Source organism: Chrysochloris asiatica, unplaced genomic scaffold (genome assembly GCF_000296735.1).
Source record: "Chrysochloris asiatica unplaced genomic scaffold, ChrAsi1.0 scaffold00141, whole genome shotgun sequence".
In the NCBI taxonomy this organism is placed as follows: Eukaryota; Metazoa; Chordata; class Mammalia; order Afrosoricida; family Chrysochloridae; genus Chrysochloris; species Chrysochloris asiatica.
The window spans coordinates 6,095,104-6,115,974 of record NW_006408659.1 but is presented as its reverse complement, the minus strand read 5'-3'; the positions used below and the strand labels follow the sequence as shown (position 1 = coordinate 6,115,974).

The 20,871-nt window shown below is 43.6% G+C and overlaps 1 protein-coding gene across 1 annotated transcript; it reads left to right on the top strand.

Annotated features, from left to right (window-relative positions):
• The first annotated feature begins 9,114 nt into the window (after window positions 1-9,114).
• Window positions 9,115-20,871, top strand: BMP2 (bone morphogenetic protein 2). The gene is made up of 3 exons (XM_006870401.1): window positions 9,115-9,435; window positions 10,544-10,893; window positions 19,999-20,871. Exons 2-3 carry the CDS (start codon window positions 10,551-10,553, stop codon window positions 20,841-20,843), a joined length of 1,188 nt encoding a protein of 395 aa, XP_006870463.1. The 5' UTR covers window positions 9,115-9,435; window positions 10,544-10,550; the 3' UTR covers window positions 20,844-20,871.

Sequence of the window (20,871 nt, the reverse complement as noted above, 5' to 3'; positions counted from 1 at the left end):
AGGTCCCAGCTGCCCTAAAACAGCCCTTATTCACAATTGTTGTACCAGTATATTAATATTTTCCTATTTCTTTCCCAACAATGTACCAGTTTTAGATGATAAATTATTGTGTTTGCCTTTTCACACAGCATAGTTAGAAGACAGTCTGTGATTTGACTGTATTAGAAAAAATAAGTGGTTCTAAGAGATGGAAGAACCTTAACAGAAGACACACGCAGTACACACGGAGGAAACAGAAAGTTCCTGTTTTTGGTGGATCGGAATCAAGGGAGATGAAGGGAGCTGGCTGAGTAAGGAGGGACAGCATTGGTGAGTTTCCTGAAGATCATACTCAGACTGAAACAAGATCTTATCTTCCTGTACTTTCAAATCATCAGGAGCACACTTGCCAATTCACTTTATAATCCATTAACTGAAAACAGCTCTGGTGGAACAGTGGGTTCAAGATGGGCAGTTCAAACTCACAGGATGCTTTGAAAGAGGAGATGAGACTGTCTACTTTTGTAAAGATTTATAGTCTCCGAAATGCTAAGGAGCAGCTCTACTCTGTCCAACAGGGTTGTTGTGAGTCAAAATCGACTTCACTGCAGTGGGTTTTCCATTAACTGGCAGCTCAAAGTCTTGGACGTGTCTGATATTTGGTGTGTACAGGATCTGCAGAGGGAAAAAACTTAACTAAACTAAAAGCTCAGTATCTGTCATCTCTGTAGAAAAGCATTGTCCTTCTTTACTCGGTTTCCCAGGTTTTAGATTTTTGGCACAGTTCTATTTCAAGGTGAATTCACTGAAGAAGCTATGTTTTAGGCTGAAAGTTAGTAGCTTTCTCATAAGCCACTGTCAAGTTATAAGGAAGATGGGAAAAACAAATTGTCATAGAACTGATTCTGGACTCAAAGAGACTCCACGTGTGTGTGTCCAAGTAGAACTGGGTTCCCTAGGGCTTTCAGTGGCTGCTTCTTTGTAAATGGAGAGCACCTCACGGTGGGGTGGAACCTCCCATCTTTTTATCTGCAGCAGAACCTGGTAATCTACCACTAGAGATGTGTGAGAACACAGATGGTTTGAAGATCAAGTTATCTGTTCTTTGGTGCCACATTATATCTTTTCAGGTGAGACCTAGGTCTATGTCAGCCCCATTTGTGAACCATCACCTTTCCATATAGCTTTGTGTATGTGTGGCGGGGGGTTTGTGAGGTGTTGTTAATCAGGCCACCAAGAAAAAGAGAGGCTGGGGAAACAAGGTCGGAGATCCAGCAGAAGTATAAGGGGCTACCAAAAGCTCATGGAAAAAGAGAATGAAAAGATTTCCCACACAGACTTGGAAGCCCTCTTTTGCATGTATCTTGAGAGAGAGAGAGAGAGAGACAGAGAGAGAGAGAGAGAGAGAGAGAGAGAGAGAGAGATTAAAGAGAAAAAGGTTTCAGAGGTTTCTACATTCAAGCAAATATCTGAGCAATAATTGGGTCAATTTCAAAGATCCAACAGAGGATACAGGCTTGGGGCTATCAGACAGAGAAACGGAGGATGTGTGCCACCCAAAGGATCCAGCATACACAGAGGCCCAATCAAACTTGTTTTGTTAAAACTTTACTACTTTGAAGTCAGTTCTTGCAAATATCAATCATGCTCACATCCAGTTGTTTAAAGTCTCTCCTTTGACCTTAGCTGTCCCATCATCTTTTTCATTCTCTCCTTTCTTTTACTCCTGAATTATCCTCACTCATTCTTCAACTTTCTCACCTTTAACTCCTACTTCCATATCATTCAGCTTCCTTCTTACTTCATTCTCTCTTCTCTACTTGTGGTCTAAGAAACATCACTAAGCAACTGGTGACTCTTAATTTATTAGCTGTTCTCCCGTCCCTCGAGTCCTGGTGTGGTGCTGTAGGATAAGCACTGGACTGTTAACCCCAAGGTTGTTGGTTCAAACCTACCAGCTGCTCCTCAGAAACCCTATACAGGGTTACTGTGAGTGAGAACCAACTCTAGGGTACTTTTCAACAGCTCCTGTCTCCACCACTATTTAAGACTGTAACCTAGACTTTCCTCCCATGAATTCAAAGACAAATCACCCATTGTCTGTTCTTAACTTCTCCTCCTGCTTTTTCTGTGACATTTTCTCTGATTCTCCTCCTCTCTCTGTTCTCCCTAGCTTCTCTCCGGCAGCACCTATTGTTGTTGAGTGCCTTCGAGTCAGTTCTGACTCACAACGACTGTATATGTGGTTTCTGAGGAGTGGCTGATGAGCTTGAACTGCCAACCTCATGGTTCAAACTGACCTTACAGCCCAGTGCATTAACCAGCAGCGCCACACCAGGACTCCTGCAACACCTAAAACAACGTGTTTGAACAAATCATTCTTTTCCAGAAGCATGTGTCATTCAACCCTTATGAGGCACTGTAGGATAAACACTGGACAGCAAGGTCAGTTTGAACTGCACGCTCAGCAGTTTAAACTTACCAGCTGCTCCTCGGAAACCATGTATGGGGTCCCTATGAGTTGGAACTGCCTCGATGGCACTTAACAACAACAACAACAGAAAATAACATAAAGTTATACCTTCCAAGAATCAATGATAGTCATTTACATATGTTTAGTGATTCAAATGTTATATAATTGTCTGGTGTCTTCACTCTACAGAATATTCTCAAGGCAGCTGTTGCAGCTGTTCCTACGTGCCATCTAGTTGGTTGCAACCCTGTATAAGGTTTCCATGGCTGTAAATATTTATGGGAGCAGAAAGTTTCATTTTTCTCCTGAAGAGTGGCTGGTGGATTTGAACTGATGACTTATGGTTAGCAGCCCAACATATAACCTACTACACTACCAGGACGATTAATCACTATCTATTGCAAAGATGAGGCTTTCTGCTCACATAAAGATTTACATCCTCGGAAACCCTGTACAGGGTCGCTATGAGTTGGAACCAACTCCATGGCACATAACCACCACCACCACCATTGTTTGCAACGACGCTGAGGTCGTGAAGATTTATTATCACATTAGATTCAAAGGGTCACCTTTATGAAGAAATAACCAGTATAAGGCAATGTGAGAATAGCTGTTATTATTATTTTTTTTACTACATACAAAGGTCTATCTCTAAAATCAGGCCATAATATTTCAAACAGAAAGATATATAAATACCAAACAGGATCTAGTGTTTGTACAGCATTTAAAATTTCTTCAAGTTGACGCATGTTATCCATTTGATCTTCATCACGAGTCAGAAAGAGCTGATATTTAGTGACCCTGACCAACACACAGCACTGCGACTGAGGGGTGAACATTGTAAAGTCAGCCATCCGTGGTCATACAACATAGTCGATGAGCAACATGTTTATAAAATGCCTACTATGTACACCCTAAAATAGTTTGTTCTTGTGTGCCAAGGAGTCATTTTGAGGGATCCTACACGACAGAGTCCTGGTGTGGTACTATAGGATAAGTACTGGACTGCTAACTACAAGGTTGGTGGTTTTAAACTTAGTAATGACTCCTCAGAAACCCTATACAGGGTCGCTATGAGTATGAATTAGGCTGCAACCTCAAGGTCATCAGTTCAAATCTACCAGTCACTCCAAGGAAAAAGAATGAGACTTTCTGTTCCTGTAAAGAGCTACAGCCTGAGAAACCCTATACAGGGTCACTGTGAGTAGGCAAACATCACCACCATCACCATAAATAGGAAAAACATATAACACAGTTGTTGTTAGGTGTCATCAAGTCGGTACTGACTCAAGGTGACCTTATGCACAGCAGAACAATACATTGCCCGATCCTGGGCCAACCTCACTACTATGGCCACGCTTGAGTCCATCGATGCTGCCACTTGGCCAATCCATCTCATTGGGGGGTCTTCTTCTTTTTCTCTGATCCCAAAATGCCCAATTGTTGTTGTTAAGTGCTGTCGAGTCATTTCTGACTTATGATCCTGTACAGGGTTTCCGAGGAGCAGCTGGTAGGTTTGAGCCACTGGTCTGGCAGTCCAGTGCTTATCCTACAGCATGTCTCTAGCTTTTTTCTATCTTGGAGCTCCTGAGTAGGTTCATATCTACAACTTTCCACTTAGCATTCAGGCGCTTAATCTTTGCACCACCAGTGCTCCTAGAACACAGCCTAGTTAATTCATAGAATTCATTTCCCTTGATTTTAAGATGTAGCCATGTTTGCCTGAAGCAATGCCTCTGATTTAGCCTTCTTGTCAAAGTTTTGCATACAAATCACCCAGTAGTCCTGGTGTGGCACTGTGGGTTAATGCATCAGACTGCAAAGTTGTTTGAACTGCCAGGTCGGTGGTTCAAGCTCACCAGCTGCTCCTTGGAAACCCGATACAGGGTCGCTATGGGTCGCAATCGACTCAACGGCACTTAGCAACAACAACAACATGGGTTGGAACCGACTCGACAGCACTTCACAACAACATCCTATCATATCTAACCACACATCAAATGGGTAAGAGTTAGATTCAAATTAGTTGTTGCTCCTTCTTTTTCAGTGGCTCCTGGTTCCTATGGGAAAAAAAAACAAAGAAACCCTGATTCAAGAGAAGGAAGTAGAATTGGTTTTGGGTGTTCCAATAATAATAAATTGCTATGTGTGTTAAAGGAGCTCTGGTAGCATAGTGGTTATAAATCATCGGGCTGCAAACATCAAGGTCAGCAGTTCGAAATTATCAGCTATTCCGCAGGAGAAAGATGAGGCTTTCTGCTCCTGTAAAGATTTACAACCTGGGAAATCCAGTGCAGGATCACCATAAATGGATGACTCCAGGGTACTTAACAACAACAACATGTATGTTAAAATGCCAAGCGGCATCTCTGGGAAGTTGCCCTAGGTTTCAATGGAATGACAATTACATAATAGATGGATCATTTAATACCTGCTGTGACCTTTGCAATAGTGGAGATCATTATTTTAATATTAATTTGCATAATAGATGGCCTAGCAGGAACAATCCTGAATGCTAGCTGCAGGATGCAATCAAATTGAACATTATCTGAGCTGAACTATTAAATGAAAAGTCGCCAAAATATGACTTTTTAAGCACTTAATTTTATCCTGGGTTATGTTCAAGTATACTGAAATATAGATTTACAGTATCTCGTGAATCTAGCAAGAAATGGCTGGAATGGAATAACAGAGAAACAAACAAACCTGCTGTCTTCATGGCAATCCCAACTCACAGGAAGTCTAATGGGAGCCAAAAACCTCATCTTTCTCGAGTGGAGTGGCTAGTGGGTTTGAACCAGTGACTACCCCAGAGCACCACCATGGGCTCCTTAGAATGACAGCAACTTCTTTATATAGTAACCTTGCCTGCTGGGCTTTGCTTTTTACATAACTTGCATGACCTCGCTGAATTATTTGAATTTTTCCAAACACCAATACTCTTACCCCAATCCCAGCTTTCTCTACCAGATATATTGAATCTGATGAACCCAGAAAAAAATAAATTTCATCCTCGGCTGAAGTGAAATTTTCAAAGTCAACAAAACAGACACGGTCACCACAAAGTGACAGTATTCTGAGTTGCAGGTGAAGGGCAGATATTAGCACTGAATAAAGAGATAGATCATCTCCATTTAGGTTGTCCTTTTTAATTGTTGTGGTGTGGTGCTGTGTGGGTTAGTGCACTGGACTGCAAGGTCGGTTGAACCTTAAGGTTGGCGGTTCAAGCTCCCCAACCACTCCTTGGAAACCTTATACAGGATATGATCAGCACTGGCCTGTGAACCACAAGGTCAGCATTTCAAATCCACCAGCTGCTCCTTTTCAGGCACCCTATATAGGGTCGATATCAAGGTCAGCAGTTCGAAACTACCAGCGGTTCCGCGGGAGAAAGAGGAGGCGTTCTGCTCCCGTAAAGATTTACAGCCTCGGAAACCCTGTGCAGGGTCGCTACTCCAAGGCATTTAACAACAACAACATGAGTGTCAACACTAAGGCCCTTAACAATGATAACAACGTGAGTCAGAAGCAACTTGATGACCACAACAACAACATTGCTCGTTATTGAAAAACTGGTAGGTATGATCATCCTAAACATTGTAAAGCTTGTCAGTGTTTGGAGAAGATTCGTTCGTTCATTAATTCGTTCATTCATTCATTCATTGACTTCATTTTCACCCAAGTGTTCTGACTCATTTCCACCACAAGAGGGCAGCCATCTCTAAAAAACAAACAGCCTTACGCTTAGGCGAAATAGGACCATCATTTAGGAAGTTGGTGCTAAGGCAGTTATTCATCCTAAAAGAGACGCTGTGGTGGGCAACATGAAAATGGAATAGGGCTTCAGAAGTGCCAGCTTTCTTTCTGATTTTGACTATGGGACAGTATTCTTTAAAGAGACAAGGTTCCCATTTCTTATACTATAAAGGCCTAAGCTGCAAGACATCCTCGATGTCCTCACCAAAGATTTATTTTTCTTTTTTTCTTGGGGTGCTTCCAACAGCTATCAACTTTCCTTTGCTCTTTAAAAACTACATACTGATTTAAGTCTCATATAGGTTTTGTTTTTTAAATCTCACTGATGACAGGAACAATTGTTAACTCCTCAATTAAGTTTGATAGGGAAGGAAATAGTTTCAGAAGCACAATAAACACTTTGAGATTTAAGTGTCTATGAGTAGAATATAATTTATTGCCTACTTGTTTGGTGTCAAATAATTCAGGCTGACAGTCAGCTTCTTTAGTTCTTTATTTTCAAGTAGCACGTTTCTGAATATTTTATACCTCTTTGCTTTCCCCCTACCTCCTTTTTCTCTTCCTAGTAATCAGACTTCCTCCAAAATACCTTATTTGACCTTTATACCTTCTGCAACAGTGAGTGCTTAATTCTTCCTCTGTGGGATGCTAATCCGATTTATGTGAGCAGAACCTAGAATTATTTTAGCTTCTTAAACAAAAAGAATAACATACACATGGATAGTAGATTATTCTTAGATTCCACATCTGACTTTTTTCCTCTCTACCTAAAGGCAAGAAGACTACATTGTAAGTGAACCTGACTCTGTTGGTCAGGCCTTTTCCAGAATTTTCTAGCCTTGGGCTTCTGGGATCATTTGGGTAACCCGTAGTGTTACCCATGGGGGCTCCTGGAATCCTGACAGGAACCAAAATCCTAGGCCCTAGATTCCTGTGGTAGCAGGTTTGGGGAATATTTGAGCGGAAGAGTACAAGTAACTTGACCACTCTTTACAGCGCCACTGTTGGGGGAGGAAGGTTCTGAGTCCCAAATCATAATTGTCTTGCAAGCCTGGATTCATGCTGTGCATTATTCCTCTGAGCTGCTAATCGCTAACCCCAGGGCTGGACGAGATAATTATCGCATCCCGAAGAGATTGCTACCAAAAAACGAAATAAAATCCCTCTTATCCGTTCTTCAATTCACCACACACATAACCCAGGTAGCAGAAATCGTATACAGCGGGGTGACATCCATTTCACATCTGTAGACATATTTCTAGAAATGACCTCCTTCCTTTACATATAAATATATATATATACACCCATGGGCTTAGATTTATATGTGTGTGTGTTAAGTGCCATCGAGTCTGTTCTGACTCACAGCGACCCTGTATACGGTTTCTGATTGCAACCTATTCATACGAATAAAAACAGATGTATATTTATACTAGTATAAAACTCTACATATGTCTCTATGAATTTAAATGCATATATCTGTGGGTTAAGGTTTAAATAACAACAGTTTCCACTCTCTAATTTTCTTTCAAGTCCCCCCTCCCCCGCACTCCTACCAACACATCACTTCTTAACTGCCAGGAAAACTTTAGTGTCCATGTCTCGCCTATCCCAAGATGTTCTGTCACTTGGTTGAGTTTTGTTTTTTGTTGTGGTGGTGGTGGTTGTTTTTTAATCTCTTATTGCCGAAAAAGTTCCAAGTTATAGTTGAATAACGGGCCCCGTGGGAGAAACAGGGGCTCTACCTTTATTTGCCCGGCATTTCGCTGCCGGAGTCCCCGCTAGGACCCGGAGCTCTCGTTCATCTCCCCAGTGAGGGCAGTGGGTGGAGACGCACGCGCCCCCCTCGGTGGCCGCACTGCCCCCGCCCTCCGCCCCACCCCTCCGCGGCTGCCCCGGCGCGCCGTCCACACCCCTGCGCGCTGCTCCCGCCCGCTCGGGGATCCCGCGCCGAGGGGGGAGGTGTTCGGCTGAGGCCGTAAGGGAGCGAGCGGGCGGCGTCCCCTTTAAAAGCCGCGAGCGCCGCGCCTCGGCGCCGCCGCAGCCGCCGGAGTCCTCGCCCTGCCGCGCCGCGCTGCGCCCGGCTCGCGCTGCGCCCGCCAGTCGGCTTCCCACACTCCGCTGGGGATTGGCCGCCACCGCTGGACATCAGCCTCGGTAGCCGACCCGAACTCCTTCGGGGACTAGAGCCGCGAGGATCAGTGAGGGCTCCGAGGCATCTCTGTGTCGCGGACTCAGCGCGGACTGGAGCGCCTGATCGTGCGCGCCACAGTGCGGTGGCCTCGACTCTTAGGGCCGCACCGAAACCGCGGACAGTCGCGACAAGCGCCGGAGATCCGAGAACCGAGCTCAAGCGCCGCGATGCCCAGCACCCCCAGCAGGAGCTCGGGGGTTCTTGACACTCTAGCCGTGGTGTGATCAGACCCTAGGCTGGCCACAAAGCGCAAGACAACTTGGCCCCGGGGACTAGGAAAAGGAGAAGAGAGCGCGGTCACCCGCCTCGGTGGCCCGGGACTCGGCTCGATTCGCGAGAGAATGCGCTGGAGGACGACGGGGCATCGGAGCCGCAGAGTTTTCAACTGGCAAACGCGAATGGGGGTGCACTGGAGTAAGGCAGAGTGATGCGGGGGGGCAACTCGCCAAGCATCAAGATCGCCGCTGCCGCTGCGCCCCTCCCCGGACCCGGCGTCGATCAGGATGGCTGCCCGGAGTCATGGGCCTCGGAGGAGCTAGCACTGAGCGCCCGATTTTTATTCCCAGCGTCCCGGAGTCGACCCTGCGCGGGGCCACGCGTCCCGCGGGCGCTGCTTCTTAAGGACGACTACAGCACCAGCTTTGTATTTCTCTTTTCCCTTCCCTGCCTCGCACTCCTCCCCCTGCTCGCAGTTGTTGTGTGTCAGCACTTGGCTGGAGACTTCTTGAACTTGCAGGCAGAATAATTTGCGCTCCCCATTTCGCGCTGGTGTTTCTGTCCCGGCGGGGCCAGCCTCTTTGCTCTCGAACCTCGCCGCCGCTTCACTCTTACCGGGCTGGTCTCCCAGACGCCGTTCCCAGCGCGGAAAGGGGGACTGACCGGCCGGCGCTCGAGAGGAAGAAGAGGTGGTAAAAAAGCAAGGGAGCGGACACCGGGTCCTCTCGCCAGGTCCTTTGGCCAGAGTTTTTTCCATGTGGAGACTCTTTCAATGGACGTGTCCCCGCGTGCTTCTTAGACGGTCTGCGGTCTCCTAAAGGTAGAAAACGGGGTCCGGGGCCGTGGGTGGGACGTGGGCGCTGGGTTAGGTGCGAGCCCCCGTGGCTGAGCCTCTCTCCAGATTAGACCGGACATAAACAGGTCCCCATCAGGTCCACGTGCGGCTGAACCCCCCGCGAAGATGCCCCCATCCAACCACTGGAGGTGACCATCTAGTGTCTCCTGCGTAATCCACTCTCCTCCGCTCCTCGTTCCTCCCCTCAGTGCAGTTTTTAATTAGGGCTGTTAACACTACAAGATTTAAAAAAAAAAAAAAATCCCTTAGAGTAGCCCCTAGGTTTCACCCGTTAGCTGCCAACCTGTTACGCCCTATCAAGACGATTCCTTCTCCAAGCTTCTCCGGGAGATCTGCTCTCAAGGCCACTTCCCATTTGGGAAATCACTAAAAGTTAGGGTTCTCCGTGTTTCCAGAAAAGCGAAGGGGCAATAATTCAGTGTTTTCTTGTGCTACATTTTCAACAGCTGACACGTGAAGTAATAGATATTAGCTATTTACATAATCCCAGGGAAATGCGTTTGTATCTTGTCTGCACTAAGGATGGGGGTGGGGGTGTTGAGGTGACTTGTCCAGACACCCCGAGGTTAGGGGCGTGGGCCGCAAGTTACAAGTGGCAGTGGCAAGTCGTGGCCTTGTCTGTACAGGGTCTGGACTTTATAGACTGTGTATCAGGAAGTCACATGCACCATTTGTCAGTCTGTAAGCAAGTCAATGCTGGGCTGTGTGTGTTTGGGTTGTTTAATGGGCACCGTGTTGGGACCAAGGATTGGTTTCTTCGAGTTCCCTCTATTGGCTGTCAATGCGGTGTCATTAAAAACAAACAAACCAGGACAATCCTTAACGCTGTTGGTGGTGGTGGGAGCAAACTCCCAAATCAGATGGTTGCGAGTGGAATGAGAGGAGTGATCATCCAGCTCAGGAACTAGGGACCCTTCATTCCCCTTAAAGTCCGCTTTTCATCCTCGCGGACAAAACCCCGCTTGTGGTGCAAGCCGGGTGGACACCCTGGCGGAGACAGCTGGGCCAAGCGGTGAACCAGGGGTTGGGGTTGGGCGGGGAACTCGGTGACTCACGTCGGCCCTGTCCGCAGGTCGACCATGGTGGCCGGGACCCGCTGTCTTCTAGCGTTGCTGCTTCCCCAGGTCCTCCTGGGCGGCGCGGCCGGCCTCATTCCTGAGCTGGCCCGGAGGAAGTTCGCGGCGGCGTCGGGCCGTTCCTCTTCCCAGCCCTCGGACGACGTCCTGAGCGAGTTCGAGTTGCGGCTGCTCAGCATGTTCGGCCTGAAGCAGAGACCCACCCCAAGCAGGGACGCCGTGGTGCCCCCCTACATGCTGGACTTGTACCGCCGGCACTCGGGCCAGCCAGGAGCGCGCGCTCCGGACCACAGGCTGGAAAAAGCTGCCAGCCGAGCCAACACGGTGCGCAGCTTCCACCACGAAGGTGAGGCTCTGAACAGGGAGTTTGAGAATGGGCCACCGGGTTGGGAGTTACCCTGCAAAGCCCCTCACTTGGGGCAGTCTGCAGACATCCCTAGAGGGACTGTTGGGTCAGAGCGCAGCAGATATTTCCACTTTTGCCTCTAAGGTCCTTTCAGATCCTGGCTTTATTTAACACACAGCTAATGCACTGTGTATGGAGGAGAGCCAGGGATTCCCCTTTGGTAAGTCCGCACCCTTTTCCTGGCTTGAAGCCAGAAGAGCGACTCCTCCCCCAAGAACTGGAGAGAAATCAAGTGATGGGGGAAATGAGGGCAAAAGGCATGCCCTTATACTATGTTGTTGTTGTTGCTAAGTGCCGTCGAGTCAGTTCCGACCCACAACAACCCTGTATAGGGTTTCTAAGGAGCGGCTGGCGAGCTTGAACTGCTGACGTTGCAGTTCAAACCGACTTTGAAGTCCAGCGCATCAACTCAGCGCCACCCCTACCCATATGTTGTTGTGTGCCGTGGAATCGGTTCCGATTTATAGCGACCCTGTACAGGGTTTCCAAGGCTGTAAATCTTTACGGGAGCAGAAAGCCTCATCTTTCTCCCTCCCAACAGCTGGTAGTTTCGAACTGCTGACCCTGAAGTTAGCAGTCCAATTCATAACCACTACGCTAAAAATGCAAGATTTCCATATGGGAAGAGGAGAACTGGTTGGAATTTAAGTCTGTTTGGAAGCCCTTGCTTTGTACATCTGCTTCTCCTGTTTAAGCAGGAGTTTTAGGCGAGACAGAGCCAAGCAGAGAATTTTCAGAGATGGCTTTTTAAAATCAAAGCACAGAGCCTCCAAATCTTTCTAATTTACAGTTGATGTGGGTCTGGTTCTGGAAGATTTTGAATCCCTATTTAATCCCTCTGAGAGATCAGTTACACAATCAATCTTACTGTTTCCACAAGGACTTTCTTGTCTTTCTGCTTCAGTCTGATAGAGGTTCAGGATAGAGACAAGGCAAGCCTTCAAATAAAATCTTACCAGCAGCTGCCTGTTTTCCTTAATGTGCATTGAAGTGTGAATTTTTCTGTCATGATACTGAATGAAATTTAGGGTAGGACATCTCTGAATATTTCATCAAATAAGGCATTTAGCGGATTTGTAGTGTATTAGAGAAGCTGTTGAGACTGCTGTACCTACATTCTTAGAGCAATTAATTAAAAACATGTTCCACACCAAATCTTTTCCACTTTTGAATGCCTGATTGGCTTAACCATAAATAGAACACAGGTTCTCTCAGTTCTAGAAAAGGGTACAAAGTTGTACAAGTATATATCCTAGAGCAACCACTTGTAAGATATTGGAGAGTTAGAAATAAAATTGTCTTTTTCTTAGCTTGTCCTACTGAGGAAGTCTATACTATGATATAAACAAATCAGAAAGGTTATAGCTACGCATTTTCTCCCAGTATGAATCGATGGCTTACACATATGAGAATGTTGGTTTACAATAGTAAAAAGCCCCAAAGGCGGGTCACGCAACAAAATTACATCTTCATTGAGACACCTAGACATTAAGAAAGGTGGTTGCCCTTGAGTCAACTCCAACTTTTGGTGATCTCATGTGTGTCACAGCAGTACTGCTCTATTGAATTTTCAGTAGCTGATTTTTCAAACAGTAGATACCAGACCTTTCTTCAGAGCTGTTTCTGGGTGGACTTGAACCTCCAACTTTTCAGGTTAGCTGCTGAGCCTATTAATCATTTATACCTTCCAGGGACTCCCATCAATAAAATTCATTTCAAACACACTTAAGTGAAATACTTTCTGCTAGCAGAAATCAGATGTGCAAAGCATTAAGATCTCAATTTACTTACTCCTTCAGATTCCATCCACTGAAAGAAGTCTGTCATGGGCAGAAATGTTGTCACTTGGTACATTCTGTCACCCTTGTTGTTGTTAAGTGCTGTTGAGTCACTTCCAATTCATAGTGACCCTGTCTAGGGTTTCCGAGGAGCAGCTGGTGGGTTTGAACTGTCAACCTTGTCCCCCTAACTGTAGGACTATTATAGAACCAGTTCCTCTGTTCTAACTAGTGCTGATTAAAGAATTTTTCTGGAGGGAAAAGTAGCAATAACTGTTTAGCCACTTCCTGGAAATTTAACATAGAAATCTTAAAGTTGAAATTCTTAACTTTCCTAAAGGCCAAGTAGGTTCTGTGTGCCTCAGAATTTAAAAGGAAAATCAGTTAAGTCACTTGACTTAAACCAATTGTATGTCTTTCATCAGTGAAGTCATTCTTCCTACAGAAGTGGCTTGATCAACAATGAAACAGGATATAGATTAATTGTGCTATTTCAATTTTAAAAGATTCTTGATTTTTTAACTCTGAATTTTTATCTTTAAAAGTATATATGGCATATACACATAATATGCAAGTTACCAACTTGCTTAAAATAAACTTGCAATTAGTTCAGATCTTTTGTGTAAATGATGGCAGAAAAAAACTAATGTCATTTTTGCCCCGGTTTCAAAAATCCGTTTCTTTTTTTGTTTACGATTATTATATCAGCATTAGACGGCATATAGTGCTTTATGAGGACCATTTTATCGTGTAATCCAAGATTTGTGTATTATTAATATCTTTGTAGCATGCATCTTTACTCAGAAGTTTAGTAAACCTGGGATTAAGACTACTTGCTTAAGAGTAGAATTTGGTTTACATACCATTAATGGCATTTATTTGGTAAAGGACCCCATTATAAGAATTAATCTGTTGACTCTGTGGGTGGGATCCAGATGGTGTGATGGAGTTATGAGACAAGAGATATCTTGGTGGGGTTCTTTCAGTCACTGTTAAGATAATGGAACTTCATGGTAGGCAATCTGAGACAAAATTGTCACTTGTCATTTTTTTCCTATTGAACTTTATAGTTGTAGTCTTGCCTTTATACATTGACTTTTATCTGGGAGAGCCCAAGCTTTGCTCAACTTTTCCTTTTTTCTCAAAGGCATTGAAAATGCTTAAGCCACATAGATCTTTCAAAGCTTCCGTGGGGAATAGAAAACTCACTTCTCCAAGTGGAATGGGTGCTTTGTGCTTTCCTGTGCTAAAGAACCATATTGACTGACTGTCTTCCTTTTGCAGTGAAGTAGGTGAATTCTTTTCCTCTCTAGCTAAATCTTTCAGATAGTGATTAATCCTGCATCTACAAATTTAATTACAGAGTCCTGGTGTGTTGCTTTAGTATAAGTACTGGACTGGAAGGTCACTTTGAACTAAAAGGTCTGCAGTTCTGAAACCCTATACAGGATCTCTATGAGTGGGAACCCACTTGACAACACTTAAGAACAATAAGAGCAACACATAAAAATTTAATGATCTTGAGACGGTGTGTAAGAAAGTCAAACAGCCATTGTCTTGTTAGGAGAACTTTTGCCACAAATTCCTAGTGTACCCAAAGGATTTAAACACATAGATCCTGAAACCTGTACTTCTCTGGTGTACTTTCCTAGGTCTGCAGGTGTTTCAGTGTGATTGTGACAAGTCCATTAAGTGGAACAGTTATTCTACTTGCAAATCAATGTTTATTGGGGTTGAGGCTTTGGTGGTTGGTAGTTCCTTGGCACTGACAATTTCTGTTCTACCTCTTCTTTAGTTGTTACTAAGTGCCACTGAGTCAATTCTGATTCATAGCAATTCTGTAGAGTGTTTCCAAGGAGCGGTTGGTGGATTTGAACTACCAATCGAGTGCTGATCCTACAATGCCACACCATGACTCCACAGAGAATTTAGTGGTATCCCTTTAGCGAGCTCTATGATCATTTCACAGGTATTGAAGTGAAGGGTGGGCAGAGGCCAAATCGACTTTAGTGATGTTGACCATTTTTTTTTTCCCTTCTGTTGGCACTTCTTTATTTCTCTTAGAAAGAAGCTTGATTCTATTTAACCCTGAGGGTTTCTCCTTTTTCTCCTTGACGTTATCAATTCTCCGACTCTCAGCCACTTTCATTTTATTTTAGAACAGTGATTTCTAACCTTACTGATCTTCCAGATTTGGGGGTTGTTTTAGTAGTTGTTTACTGCCAAAAAATGCTGCAAAATTCTCAAAACATAATAATAACTCACTTTTTGCAACTTGGTGGCATATTTAAGTATAAAAACCAGTTGCTATCAAGTTGACTTCAACTTATGGATGACACTTTGTATGTCATCATAGGACTCTGCTCCATAGGTTTTCAATGGCTGGTTTTTCATAAGTAGATTCTTGTGAGGTACCTGGGTAGACTCAAACCTCTAACCTTTTAATTAACATCCAAGTGAGTTAACTGTACTACCAAGTTAGGACAGAAACGAGCCTTAGGAGATCCTAAGTTTTAAACAAGATTGTTCTAGTGTAACCTGCATGTCTGTCTCTTTTGTTCTTCTGGTTCTCTTGCTGTCTCTATGGTACTCTGATGGGAAATTTGTGTTTCCTGATAGTAGTCCATTTTCCTTGATTTTCTGACTCCTCCTGGTGTGGCACTGTGTGATCAGCACTGGGCTTTGAACTACAAGGTTGGCAGTTCAAACCCACCAGCTGCTCCTTGGAAATCCTATACAGGGTCACTATGAATCAGAACTTGTTTGGTGGCACTTAAAAACAACAACGGCAATGTTATAGGATAAGCACTCAACATCAAACCGTGAGTCTGGCAGTTCAAACCCAGCAACTTGCAAACCAGATCCAGGGTCACTATGAGTTGGAACTGACTGAACGGCACTTAACAACAATAACAACAACATTAGGTAGTACAGTCTGCTACTTAGAAACTTGGCATCTGCTGTACTCTTTCCATAGTTCTGTTCTTCATTTACTAGTTCTGTGACCTTTGGCAAGTTACTTAACTTCTCTGATATCAATTTCATTTTAAAAAGCAGTAATAAGAGCTCCTCTCTACTTGGTTTGTTGTGAGATAATTCATAGAAAGCTGTTAGTGCCAGACCTGGCACATAAAAAGCATTCAGTAGACATTAGATAGCATCCTTATTATGACTTTTTTCTTTTATGTCATATTCTGCCCTGGTCTAAGGAAGAAAGCAGACTGGACATAGACTGGCTAATGTAGGTAAAGGTTAAGAAAACACAGCTCTGTCTTGGATTTTTGGAGGTAGATATATAATTGACAGTGTATATGACTAAATTGAGCTCTGGTGTGATGAGCGTTGTAGGAGAAGCATTGGATTAGTAATCATAAGGTCGGTAATTTAAACCTACCAGCCACTCTCAGAAACCCTGTACAGAATCGTTATGAGTGGGAACCAACTCAGTGGTATACAACAACACCACCATGATTAAGTGAAGACTTTACTTTTGGAGAATACACATGTCTTAATCACCTTAATTTTCTTTTCCACATTTTTGCAAACACAGCTTTATCCATTTAGTTAAGAATTTGGAGACTCCGCAATGAAAGGCAGAATTTTCAAGTCCCTTGGCAAATTTTGCTTATCAACAAGAGATACTCACAGGCCATTAACAATTGTATCATGATGTGCCCTGGAGTCTGTTCCGACTCATAGTGACCTTGTACAGGGTTTCCGAGGCTGTAAATCTTTACAGGAGCAGAACGCCTCATCTTTCTCCTGCAGAACAGCTGGTAGTTTCGAACTGCTGACCTTAAGGCTCGCAGCCCTGTTCGTAACCACTACACTACCAGAGCTCTGTAACAATTGTATAAGCTTCTAAAAAATATGTTATGTGCTAAGGTTTAATGCTCCATATTTTCAGAATCCTCATGCTTGCTGAGATAATTTGCAGAAGGATTTTTTTTGTTGTTTCCTTTTTTTGTGTGCATGATTGTGTGTGTTTACCACAAATGGCGTGTGCTTATTTTTAGCTGTTTTCCTTATGGATTTACATTTAGGGTATTTGTTGCGGTTGTGATTTCTCTGAGGGCTTTCATTAATCTATTACTTTGCAAATATCCTTGGTAATTTTCCTTTCCTCTGCTTTTAAGGAAAAGCAGCTGTTCTCAGGTGTCCTGATGCCAGAAGTCAGTAGTTCAAGTGCAGGTCAAGGTTTGGGGTTTTAGAGATTTGGGGGAAATTACTGGTTTTCACCTTTTGTCTCTGGTAGCTATTGACTTCTAATGAAAGAGCCCTTTCAGCAGAAACAGCAGAACGTTCTAGAAGAGGAAAAGGAATTTCAGATACAACCCTTGATTCTTGTTGGGAACCATCAAGAGGAGCCCTGGTGAAATTAACCAGTTGATTAATTGATTCTGACTAATGTGTGTAAGAGTAAAACTATACTTTATATGGTTTTTAGTGGCTGAATTTTGGGAGGCAAGTATACCACCAGGACTTTCTTCTGAGGCACTTTTGGGTGGCTTTGAACCTCCAACATTTCAGTTAGCAGTGGAGTATGGTAACTTTGCACCACTCAAGGCTTTCTGGATAAATTGTGGAGGTTATATTAATAATAGTACCTGGCATGGAGGGGAAGGTAGTTGTTAAGTGCCATTGAGTTGATTCTGACTCACAGCAACTCTATATAGAGTTTCTAAGGAGTGACTGGTGGGTTTGAACCACCAACCTTGCAGTTAGCAGTTCAGTACTTATGCTACAGTGCCACACCAGGACTCCATAGGAGTGGATGGTTTAAGGGGGCACACTTCTTGAACTGCTAGTCTGTCTCCAGCTTTAGGAACAACCTTCTGATCTGCATCCCTGACTGCCCACCCATGGCCTCAACTCTTGTCCCTTGGCCTAAACTTAGTAATTCTACTTATTTTTACATTTAACAAAAAGGCACTTAAAAATATGTTGTTCTTATTAGTAAGTGTCTTCGAATCGGTTCCAACTCGGTAGTGCCCCTGCATAGGGTTTCCAAGGAGCAGCTGGTGAGCTTGAACCACCGACTTTGATGTTAAACCCACACCAGGACTCCACTTAAAAATATACTTCTACCAAAATCGTAATTTTAATATGAAAAGCATCCTTTAAGACCATGATACTCAAAAGTGTGGTCCCAGAGCTAACAACTTGCTAGAAATGCAGAACTTCAGGCCCCACAGCAGACCCACTGAATCAGAATCTGCATTTGAAGATTTAATGTTCCCTCTAGCCTAAGAAGCTGTGTCAGTTGGAACCTCTTGAGATGGGTGTTTCCACTTTAGTGTGTGCTGATGATGACTTGACATTGATAAAGGTTTGTAGGAAGAACCTTTGAATGAGGGATCTGAACTTCTAGCTATTTTTTTAAAGGAGAAATACAACCTCAAAAGTAATGAAAACATATTCTCCATTTAAGATGACATGGAACTCTATGGTAAAATAGCTTTTGTTAAGAATATAGGTTGGGACACTTAGTGAAATAGGCACATTTTGTTTCACATTACAATGACAGTATGTGCCAAAACTTGTCAGTTGCTGTGAAGTTGATTCAGACTCACATGAATGCATGTATGCAGAGTAAAACTGTTCTTGCTCCATAGTGTTCTCAAGGCTGTGATCTTTCAGAAGCAGATCATTGGGCCTGGCTTCCAAGGCATCCCTGGGTGGATATGAACTGCCAACTGTTTGGCTGTTTGGTTAATAGTGGAGTGCTTAATTGTTTGCATTACCCAAGGATCTCCTGCTGTTAAACTGCTGCTGCTGTATGCCATCAAGTCACTTCCAACTCATAGGACCCATGTATAGGACATCCGAGGCAGAACGCGTTATGTTTCTTCCACTGGAGTGTGTGGTGGGTTTGAACTGCTGACCTTGAGGTTAGCAGCCTAACATGTAACCCACTACACAACCAGGGCTCCTTATGTGGTTAAACTAGAAGAAAACAAATGGAACTATCTCATTCTGTTGCTCTTATTAGCAATTCAATGTTGTTGTTGTTGTGTGCCTGGAAGTCAGTTCTGACTCATGGCGACCCTGTACAGGGTTACCGAGGCTGTAAATCTTTACAGGAGCAGAAAAGCCTCATCTTTCTCCCGCAGAACAGCTGGTAGTTTCGAACTGTTGACCCTTAGGTTAGCAGCCCAATTCGTAACCACTACGCTACCAGAGCTCCTTTCAATTCAATTCAATAATAATGTATATTTAGTGATTTGTGTTCTTAAAATGCATTCAAAGTGTTATATTGCTTTCCTTTGCTCCTTAAATTTAGATGTCATTAAGGTGTCTTAATTTTAAATTACCGTTTCAAAGTAATGATAATAAATATGGAATGAGTATTCTAAAGCAGAATGAGATTCTTCCTTATACCATGAATATCAGAATGATATTTTCCTAAAGCTCCCTTGGTTTTTTATCTGTCCTACAGCCTATTAAAATTTTCTTAAAAAAAGAAAGAACAATGGAAGAAAAGCAGAAGATAGTTGTTGTTTTGTTTTTTTAACTCCTGCAAAAGCATCTGTAATGAGATGTTGATTGAGGTCATAAAGAGGTGAGAGAACAGACAACAGAGTTGGGGAGCTATTTTCTTAAAATCGTTTGGCTGTAATTACTACAATGTCCTAGGGCCACTCAGAATGTTTCCAAAGAAGTAGATACTTATAAATGCCTTTGTCTCTAGAATTTTTAGTAAAATACTAGGGTGTGCTTTGCAAAATGTCATCACTGATGTTGAGTTTCAGAGTCTTTAATTAGGAAACTGAAATCTGTGTATTGCGATTTGTAAATCATCTAAATTGTAGAGTAATGTTTTAGAATACTGCTTAAGGGATTGACATTAAAGCCTTCCATTTTTTTAGAAATGCAATCATTTCCTCAAATCCTCACTCATTAGAACTCTACTAACTATAGTGCTGTAGTGTTTGTTGTTGTTGTTGTTGTTGTTTTTGTTGCTGTTGTTTGCCTCCTCAGGTCAGAATTCCGGAGAAATGCTTCACCATTTCGCCCAGTATTATAGCCACCTGGAAGCTAAAGTTCATGTATCAGGTCAAAAGCATTAGGATCCATTATGAAATTTTGTCTCATGATATGTGTATTGACATGAACATATAGAAGGGAGACTTACATATTTATGGAGCCATTTTTATTTTCTTGTTGCAAATCAAACCATGAAGAGTTTTAAACTGCTCATTGTTATAACTTATCATACTGAATGATTGTGTTTTTGTTTTTCCTACATCTTTTTGTGTCACATTAGAATCTTTGGAAGAGCTTCCAGAAACAAATGGAAAAACAGCCAGGCGGTTCTTCTTTAATTTGACATCTATCCCCACCGAGGAGTTTATAACTTCAGCAGAACTTCAGGTTTTTCGGGAACAGATGCAGGACACTTTGGAAAACAGCAGCAGTTACCATCACCGAATTAATATTTATGAAATTATAAAACCTGCTCCAAGCATCTCGGAAATCCCCGTGATCAGACTTTTGGACACCAGGCTGGTGAATCAGAATGCAAGCAGGTGGGAAAGCTTTGACGTCACCCCCGCCGTGACGCGGTGGACCGCACAGGGACACGTCAATCATGGCTTTGTGGTGGAAGTAACCCACTTAGCGGAGAATCAGGGTGTCTCCAAGAGACACGTTAGAATTAGCAGGTCTTTGCACCAAGATGAACATAGTTGGTCACAAATACGGCCATTGCTAGTAACTTTTGGCCAGGATGGGAAAGGGCACCCCCTTCACAGAAGAGAAAAGCGGCAAGCAAAACACAAACAGCGGAAACGCCTGAAGTCCGGCTGTAAGAGACACCCTTTGTATGTGGACTTTAGTGACGTGGGGTGGAATGATTGGATCGTGGCACCACCGGGGTATCATGCCTTTTATTGCCACGGGGAATGCCCTTTTCCTTTGGCTGATCACCTGAACTCCACTAATCACGCCATTGTTCAGACATTGGTCAACTCGGTTAACTCTAAGATCCCTAAGGCGTGCTGTGTCCCAACAGAGCTCAGTGCTATCTCCATGTTGTACCTTGATGAAAATGAAAAGGTTGTATTAAAGAACTACCAGGACATGGTTGTGGAGGGTTGTGGGTGTCGTTAGCACAGCAAATTATATATATATATATATA